General features: G+C 45.5%; 2 protein-coding genes across 2 annotated transcripts; both read right to left on the reverse strand.

The window, feature by feature from the left end:
* Positions 1-4,445: 4,445 nt before the first annotated feature.
* Positions 4,446-5,447, reverse strand: PSV08DRAFT_357838 (uncharacterized protein; the record flags this gene model as incomplete). The annotated part of the gene is made up of 1 exon (XM_066092947.1): positions 4,446-5,447. The coding sequence occupies one exon, from the start codon at positions 5,445-5,447 to the stop codon at positions 4,533-4,535; it is 915 nt and encodes a 304-aa protein (XP_065949931.1). The 3' UTR covers positions 4,446-4,532.
* Positions 5,448-6,311: 864 nt separating this feature from the next.
* Positions 6,312-8,920, reverse strand: PSV08DRAFT_213312 (uncharacterized protein; the record flags this gene model as incomplete). The annotated part of the gene is made up of 11 exons (XM_014217019.1): positions 6,312-6,541; positions 6,601-7,061; positions 7,120-7,326; positions 7,378-7,392; positions 7,442-7,673; positions 7,724-7,745; positions 7,793-8,012; positions 8,074-8,282; positions 8,400-8,718; positions 8,771-8,802; positions 8,848-8,920. 11 exons carry the CDS (start codon positions 8,918-8,920, stop codon positions 6,340-6,342), a joined length of 1,992 nt encoding a protein of 663 aa, XP_014072494.1. The 3' UTR covers positions 6,312-6,339.
* Between the last annotated feature and the right edge of the window lie 778 nt (positions 8,921-9,698).

Consider the following 9,698-nt stretch of genomic DNA (forward strand, 5'->3'; position numbering starts at 1 on the left):
GGCATAGTGTACTGTACACTGATCGTCGTAACAGAAGCTCCAATGGGTATTCTGGTGCGGTATATTATCCTTCGCAACCTTCCTCGTTGGTCCCGGCTTCTGCATTCTGTGAATCGGGCATCCGTCTGCCTCACAGATGTTTGCTGACAGGGTGCTATGGAGATAATCGTTTACTCCTCGAGCATCCTCAAACTGTTGTCGGTGGAAGGCGCATCCCTTCCTGCAATGCGTCCATAAGAGTCGTTCGTGGCTCTTTTCTTTGTTGGACCTTTCCTGACCCTGCCTAGGTACCCTAGTCGTCGTGACTCTTGGTCTTGCAGCTCTGTGCATCCTGCAGTTCTTCGCATTGCATTCCTCGGCGGATATCGTGCTATGGTAGTAGTCGTCTACCTTTCGAGCATTCCGTCGTTGTTCCCTGTGGAACTGGCAATTGGTCGTACAATTGGTCCAGCATAGCTCTTCGTGAGCTTCCTTTTCTCCTGGCTGGTGCATCTGACAATGTTGTACTCGACACTCGTTATGCCATAAGTTGATGTGGCAGCAATCGTCCTCGTTGTTCCTGGTTTCCTCTCGCTTCCTCAAGTGGTAATCGCACTGTCTTGGGCAGTCAACCCAACGTAGGCGCTCGTGTTGCTCCATTCGTTCCTTGAACGTCCGAGGCGTCTCCTCGTCATCAGATTCCTTGAATCTGGGTTGTTCCTGGGCAGCCCTGCAGGCGATCTCCTCTGCTCGGGGTCCCGTGATTGTGATTCGTCCTTCGATATCGCAATCGTTGGCTTGGTGCCTGGTATTTCCACAAATCCAGCACTGTTGGTCTCTTAGGCGGCGTAATACTTCTGCCCCTTCAACCTGCCAATCCGTTGGTAGTGGTTCGTCCCACTTGAAGTCTTTGAGTCCGAGTGCCTCTTTCACCATTTCGAATTCCTCCTCCATGACTTCTTCGTATGTCTTGCTGAGGAAGGCCTCATAATCGGCCTGTCTTGCCTCGTCGTATAAGTCTAAATCGCTGAGGGTTTCGTCTGGCTCCTCGGTCGGGTAGGGTGTTGCTATCCGTAGCATCCCGATCTTGACCGCTCCTTGCTTGACTTCGTTCTTCGGGCAGTCCCTGCGGAAGTGTCCTACTTCGCCGCAGCGGAGGCATGCCTTACTGTCGTAACGCTTCTGGCGTTCTTCCTTGGAAAGACCGTCGTTAAACTTTCCTCGGGTCTTGTTCTTATCCTTAGACTTGTCTTGTACTTTGCCGGTCATGTACGTGTCTCCGTCGTGATCCTTGTTGCTCCGATACCTTCGGGTGTTGGCAAAGGGTGGCCCTGGCTTGTATCCTTTCTGGGCTTCCTTTCGTTCCCATAATCGCGTGTCGATTCTTGTTGCCAACTCGATCAACGAGTACAAGTCCCTCGGCTTGTCATAGTGTACAAGTTCGTCCTTGATGTTTTCCTTCAGACCTGCTTCGTATACCGTCCGGAGTGCCGAATCGTCCCAATTGATTCGCGCTTGTAGTTGCTTGAACTCCGCCGTATAGGCCGAAACTGCTTTGGTCTGCCTCAGGCGAGATATCGCTTTCTCCGCCTGGCTTTCCGCGTCTACCTCCCCAAAGATGCGTCCCATTTCCTCCTTGAAGTTGGCCCAACTGCTGAATAAGGTACGCGTCTCGTCCTTAGTTCCCTTGTTGTTGATGTCCAATAGAAAATCCTCCACGTAGGGTTGCATCCAACTGGCTGCTTTTCCTTTTAGGTGAGAGTTGGCCATGAGTATCTTTTCTGCATCGTTAGGTACCTCGTGGTATCCGCAGTATAACTCAATGTTGGTGAGGAACGTTCGTAACCCTTCGCGGTTACCATCGTATTTGTCTGGGGTTGCCATCTTGGGTTTCTGGATAGGCTTTTCGTTTGGTGTGGCCATCAGCTGGCTCGTGAGCTGATTGATCATCGCTTGCATCTCGGCCATCTGCCGTGCATGGATCTCGGCCTGTCGCCTAAGACTATGAACCATTTGCCTAGGGTTATCCATTGTCTCCTCCTCATCGTCGCTGGGAGTCAACATCTCGTCGTCGATTGCTGGGTTAGGCATCGGTCCGGGACCTTGAACTGGTCCACCGGCGCTAGCCTGTGACTGAGAATGGTTGTGAGACATCGTACGTCTTAATCGGGCGTCCTAATGTTAATCTTCCTAAGTCCACTGAATCCGTGGGTGGTCAAAGTGTTACACGGGGTATGGTGCTGATACTTCTCTAAGCTCGATCCGGGTTAGGGTGAGTGAGATGGTGTGAAGAGCGCCGTGAGGTATTTGTCTGGCGATACAGTGGAGTGGGCGTGCTTGGATAGAAAGTAACAATAGGTTGACAATTCCTAATCTATATCGAATAGACTAACAAGTATCAATCTTGTGAAGTTGAGTAACTAGTAAGAAAGTACAATTTGAGTTGACCACAACGAGAGTAAATAATGAAATCCATCCATCCTTATATCCTCGTTGCTTCCAGTCCTGCCATCAGAACATTGACCTGCCATCACTGATGGTCGTCTCCACTTCTGATGGCTGCCATCACATACGGGTCCTGCCATCACTGATGGCACCGTCTTGGCGTGATGGCACATCACGTGACCTAGCCCCGCGATGTCCATCCTTCCCGTCAGGATCCCAAGTGGTTTCCCAACTAACCATCGTCATACCCGGGGAGTGAATCCTTCTGCTTGTTGCTTGTAACAAATAGCTAATTAGAACTACGCCTTCTACCTAATTGTCTATAATTACTATATTAATTGTATACGATCACTTCTACTCCTTAGTATATAGTATAGGCATTAGGCCCTTATAGCTTAATATGTTTAACTTAAGTTTTAAGTATAAGTATAATATAGAGAGTTATTCTACTTGCACGTTACTGTCTACTATATTGCACCCTGCCACTTTATCTACGAAAACTAACTAATAAGAAGCTTGACACTAGAAGTCTTATATTACTTCTACTCGAGCTATACTCTTAATACTTAGACATCTTGCTAAGATGAGGAAAGATGGGATGGTTAGGATGGTAGGACTAGAGATAATGAGGATATAAGGATAGATGGATTTTATTATTTACTCTCGTTGTGGTTAACTTAAATTGTACTTTCCTACTAGTTACTTAAACTTTATAAGATTAATACTTGTTAGTCTATTTAATATAGATTAGGAATTATTAACCTATTGTTACTTTCTATCTAAGCACGCCCACTCTACTGTATCGCTAGACAAATACTTTATAGCGCTCTTTACACCATCTTACTCGCCCTAACCTAGATCGAGCTTAGAGAAGTATTAGTACTAAACCCCGTGTAACAGCAAGTCGTTTTAGACGTTTGCATAGGGATATTGTATGTGTGAGTTTGTGCATTTAATAGGACAGTCGGATAGTTATAACTGTGTTCTAACTATGCGATGCGGGCCTAGGATTACAACCCTCTAAGACGCGCAGCATCATTCTTTTTATATTCTGTCATTCTCTATTTTTATTCCGTAAGGTCGTATGTATCGTGGCTCGGGAGCTTGAGGAGTGCAAGAGTGAGAACTAGGTCGTTTGTCGCGTAGGAAAGAAGGTTGTTGAGGTTACGTGAAGGTTCGTTATATATACTAAATTATGCAGGCAGATACAGCACTAAGGAAAAAAATCATATCTATAACCATAAGCTATACGACGGAGCTTATATTCTGTTCGTATACAAGCTCCTGCATCGCAATTAAACCTACAAGCCTTTAAATCGCTGCCTTAAGCGCCTATAGTGCACTATTAGGTACTCTGTTAACTATCTATCTATCTTTTATCGATAAGAATATCGAAATAGAAGCGATCCTATACCGCGCCGCGTCTTCTAGCACCACATCAATATTACTATTAGCGGAATATGTTTGCAAAGACTTCTATTTTGTATTTGTCTCAAGAACTAGCGACATGACCTTGTAAGGACCGTATTGAAACAGCACAGAAAGGAAAGGTATGCACTGACAATTTTGTAGCAGATTATTAAAATCTTCCCTAGGTTAAAGGAAGATGAAAGACATGCTGAGTGCTCTACTGGTGTTCTTTCGAGAATTCATATCGCAAGCGTCGCCATCAGAGGCGGTACAGCGGCGGAGATATGATCTGTACACACTCTTCAAAGATAGGCAGACTGGTAGGCAGATACCGAGTTCGTATAACTAACAAGTCCACTGGATAGTGGGTATATCTCAAGGAAAAGGAAACCGGGGTGTTCTCTCTTGGCAAGAATGCTTGAAAGGTAATGTTGGAGCGAAAAGGTAGGCTGCAAAATTAATTTATCGCCTAGACAAAAAAGAAACGAGAAAAGACGCCCAACCCCATGGCGAATAGCGTGTGCCGCAATTGAGCACTGTGGTCACTTTCCGGTATCCGATCGGCACAGCCGGAGCGCAATCACATACAGTAGATTACTGGCGTTAATTGATAGGTACCAGGATTCATTCTACCTCACTGGAAATGCACATTCAGGATCTAAGATCTCATCAAGGATGTATGATGTTAACATGGGACATCATGACGCTGATGGCACGATTCGCTCATAACACCCGCCCGAACCAGCCCATACCACATGCTCGGTCCATGCGTTCCGAATCTCCGGAGTGTTGTAATTTATAAGCCGATCAACACAATGCTCAAGATGCTCTTTGTGAAATCCCTTAAAACCGACAGCTGGCGCCTGGGTGACATGATTCTTAATCAGCTGTTTTAGGGTGTACTCGCAGTGACGGAAATGGTAGTCGTCTATTGTATAGGCATCAGCGCCTCCATAGCCTCGAAGCACAGCCTCTTGTGTATTGGGCTTCGTGAGTGCTTCATCATTAAACCATTTCCACTCATGAGAGGCTATAAACTCGTTTGTGAGTTCCATGTCGACGCAGGGACCTGGCATCCAACCAGTTTGGATAGGGTCGAATATGCACCCTCGTGCTCGGGCACCTTCGGGATCTTCGATGCCGTTGCAATAGGACGAATTATATGCGAGTCTAAAGCCTGGTACATGCAGCCTTGCGGATCCTGCATTAGAATCATGGTTCGTGTGGTCGCTAGGCGAAAGCGAGGACGATAACTGAAGGGTACGACCATCCTCGTTAGTGTCTTGAGTACCGTGCTTCCTATCAAAAGTTGGGACGGAAGAGATGCTCGAGAAGCTCGTTATATGAGGGTAAGAACCTAGAGAATCTCCTAGTACTATTTTCCATGTAAGGGCAATCATCGCCATCCACGTGGCAAGAAACGCGATTGTAACGAGCCCAAAAATAATAACGTTGAGCCTGTACCAGAGGAAGTTTCGGATCCTATGAGTTGGAGGCCTCATGGAGAGTGGCAATTTATAGTCGTCGGAATCGCTAGTGTAATCTTGGTCTAGATCAAGCCCTTCTTTATTCTTGATAAGGCAGCTAGATGACCCTTGGCGTTGGGAGTCCATGAGTGTGAACGGCGCGGCTTAGAAATAGAATAAGAGTATGTTATGTTTGCTTTTTATCTACTAGGATAAAAGGATTTACTCCTAGCCTTGATAGGTAAGTCGCTAAGTGCTTAAGCGAGAGAGGAGCTAAAGGTATATCAAATCAGCCTAGATAATTGGCAGGGTATTTGCGTAGGACTTAGAAGCAAAAGATATAAAGCGTAAGAAGCTCGTTATTCGCTAAATTGAAAACGTACAAAAGAGCAGTACGGCCTAGTGTACTTAGGAAGGTACTAGAGCCTATTAATAAGTAGGCTTTACGTACTACCGGCTGCACGCCTTATTCTCTATAAAGTAGATCGGCCGGTTAAGATGACATTTGTTTTACGGCTGCGCTACCGTTCCGGGAACTATCCGAGCTTGTACTCGGCGTTCTGGACACTATTGCGCTCCTGTTCCACGCTCTACTGGCCTTAAACCTGTACGATATGCTAAGAACACATGTTTAGCGGTTTAATGAGGAACATGAGTTCCCCTGTTCGCTAATTTGTATTCAGTTTCAGCCACGGAGCTACCAGTTCGTTGCGCCAAGAGCCGTGCTGGGTGGAAAGAATTGGTGGATAGCCGACGCTCCATCGGAAAAATGGCACTACCAACCGGTAGTACAGCAGCCCTTGGGTCGGATTACGTTTACCTTGTTGCTTTTTGGCAACGGGTGTTGGAAATCTTTGACAAATTGGGATCTGATGCTTATGCGTTACCCCTTTATACACATGAATGCGTCATTCGAAGAGACGAAAAGCTGGTTGGCATACAGGCTATATGTAACTAGAATAGTGGATAGATAAGTTTGATAAACAAAGATGACTTGAACAAGCGAGAATTGTTTTCTGTTGTACTAGTTATCGCAGATTCAAAGATACATGAGAGTCTCGATGAAATCAGAGACTTCCTCGAAGACAGAAGCTTGTGGCAATAGGACGCCCATCCTAGCAAAAAAGCCAGCAACAATACTGAGGAAAGCTCTGCTTCCCTTACTAGTACTGCCATTCACCTCTAAGAGAATGTCCAGCGCAAGAAAACACAAAGCAAGTTTGTTAATATATAGATGGTTGCTGTTATGCAAGCAGTTAGCGGAAGCTTGTTACGAGAGACATATTTACATAATACATACCAGTCCTGAAGTAGGAATTCAGATGGAATCGTGCTAGAACATGTGATTATATCCCTCGTTGATTGCCGAAGTAGTTGTGTACACTCCTGAGACACAGTGACATAAGAAGGTTGTGGATCCGGTAAGTTGATACTTAGTAACTCAACTCGAGCCTCGTAGTAATAGTGAGATATCTGGAGCTTAACTCGCATAGCATCGTTGTGATCTAGAGAGAGCCTCATCTGGCTAATGCTGGCTGACCTATACCATTCTTCCAGCGCCGTGGAAAGTGTCACAGCCCTGTTGGAGCGATCTTCGGGTGACTTTGCCTCTGCGCCTACTTTGATTTGCATGATGTTTTCGCAAATCTTTGAGTATTCAAACCGGATCTGTAACCACTCTAGGGATTGTGTTGTTGCAAAGCCACTCTCAAGTACGTTGTCCGATAGATTCGTAGTCGGGAGCGCACCGTCGCTGAGTAGCTGTTTTCCGCGCATTAGCCTTAATCCGACTAACCCATGGCAAGTATGTAGAGCGTACAGAGAAGGTTTGCCACCTTAATGCATAAGACTTATCAATGCAGTAGAGTAGCAACATAGCTCGTTTAGTCTGGATGACTTGCTCGTCGCTAGCGCAGAAATTGCGTAGGGAGGGTTCCAAATGAAGAGCTAAGGAGGCCGCAGTGGAAATGCTGCCAGTTAAAAGCGCAAGTAGGTTGTCTGATCCCGTTTTTTCGGCAAGACAGAGCTGGGTAGATTAGCCAAGCGCTTCGTCGCTGATAATTATAATTCTACGAACCATAGCAACAAGCGCCTAGTTTGGGTTAGGAAAATCTCTATCGTCATTGCGCGGAAGAACCTACTAGAAGCTTACGGATACTACTATTCTGGCGAAGTAGCAGACTTGAAGTTTCTAGCATAGCATCTAGTAGCGCTACTTTAGAGCCCGACCTTACCTCTGGCTCCAACAAGGCACCCCAAGTCAGTGATATAATTAGGAGTGACATATCACTAACTTCTATAGGGGGTTTTTTTGGGTCGAAAAAAAGTTTTTGTATACGCGTGACATCATGCTCCTTGATAAATAGACTCAGCCTATCCCACACGTAAGCTCACATGATCTACTCATTGTTCAATTGACTTACCCTCCTGGCTCTTTGAATGCTCCTCGTAAATCATTAGCAAGCTTTCTGCAGTAAAGTTCCTAGACATACTTCGAATGAGCTTTCCCATAGGGAGGTCATTTAGGCCTAGACTCTGATGTTTTTTACCAAAGTCAATCTTGCGCAAGAGCTTAGAGAGACAAGTATGGTGCTCCGGAGAAAGAAGCACTTTGACTTTGTCTAAAAGTGAATGTCTTCTACGGCTACTTCCATCCGCGTTTTGGAATAGAGTAATGATTTTGTACGTTTTGTGGATCGAAAGCAGCTTTTTCTGCAGTGGTACTGATCAGAGATAAACATTCAAGGGTGAGAAAGAGATTATTAACCTCTACCTTATCGGCTACTGTCCGTTCTGAGAAGAGCGTAAGAGTACGTTCAGTGACACCGTCTTCTTGCTCGGTTTCTACAGTGTCACAAAACTGGGCGGTGCTGTGCTGATGCAGGTGTTCATCGTGATCTGTTATGAGCCAATCCAGCATAGGCGTATTGTTTCTGGAGATGTAGTGCGGTATCTGGTTGTGAAAACTGTCTGTTTGCTGATCTGATTTTATTGTCTGGTTAGTTGTTCGTTCTTTTGAGAAACTGTCGAAACCAAAAGAACCATAGATGCGTCTACTCAAGAATGAAGTGAAGAAAAGAAGGAGACCCTAGCATGTACCTATGATTTGGATATGGTTGGTGCTCAGTATTGTTTCATCCGGGAAATCAAAATCCAGATACGAGTGCGCGCTGTCAGACACCAACTGCGAGAAACACTCTTCACTAAATGGCGTGTTGAGAGGATTTGCTGAACCTTCAATATCCTGACCAGTAACAATCTCAGAACGATCTTGATTTGATGAATCGGGCATCGCGTTGCCATCTACTGCGTACGGTTGTGTCGTTGTGGCAACATGGTGGTCAGGACCCTGGGTACTTTTCTCTTGCAGACGACGTCGTGAGTGACGTATATTATATTTGCATCGAGATTCGTTCCGCTATCATGGTGTTAGTCGCGAGTCGCATGATAGAACAAAGGCTCTTGCATACTTGACAGTGGTTACACGGATTCGCTCCGTCACCTGAGTCTCTTAGCGTGTACCCAGGTCAATAGGGAGTAAGCTTACATCTAACTTTTTTCTGACGGCACTCTTCACATGCGCCTCTCCGCCGGGTCAATTTAGTGCGAGGCTGATTCATTTGGTCAACAAGAGCACCTTTGAGTATGTAAACGAGGAAAAAGGCAGAACCCGGACGAAACATACTTGTATGTAGGAACCTCTAGCTGACATATCCATCCCATACTCCGTAGCAAGTACTGATGGGTCTTGAAGTTTAATAAGTGGGGCGATGCGGTGAGCACTCGGCCGGACTTTGGGCGGCTTAACGTATGCAACTCAATGTATTGCATCATTTAGTAAACGTACGGAGGAGGCTTTCAAACGTTAGTGCGCCTGCGGATAGACAGGGATTCTCGATTTCTACCGAAATACAGCCGAATACAGCCGAACTATGGAAGATCCCTCTGCTTGTAATACCGTCTACCTTCTTGATATTCGTTACCACCATCCAACTCAATAATCTGTTTAATGTGTACTGGTATCCGCTCTATCTAAGCTTGGATTTGGTGTTGAGGTAGCTCATCCCAAACCTGATACCATGACTTTGTTGCTTCTATTTTATTCTTAGGAGCTCCTTTCTTAGTGCTTCTTCTCTTTATCCACATCTAAGCAGGCTTAATTGCATTCAAATCAGGGGAGTTACTATACTAGAGGAGTTTCTCTACTCCCTCTCTTGAATATAGGAGATCCTGGGCGTGATGGGTATGAGAAGGGGCTTTATCCTCTTGAACAATAGTGCCTGGCCTCTCTTTTTGACATTATTATTATTATTATTATTCCATTATAGTCCTGTATCAGCCGTTGGCTATGTAGGACTTTGGCCGACGGCCGTTCTATCTAACTAGTTACAATTTGAT

Source organism: Bipolaris maydis (genome assembly GCF_028858645.1).
Source record: "Bipolaris maydis strain C4 unplaced genomic scaffold PSV08scaffold_1, whole genome shotgun sequence".
Taxonomy (NCBI): Eukaryota; Fungi; Ascomycota; class Dothideomycetes; order Pleosporales; family Pleosporaceae; genus Bipolaris; species Bipolaris maydis.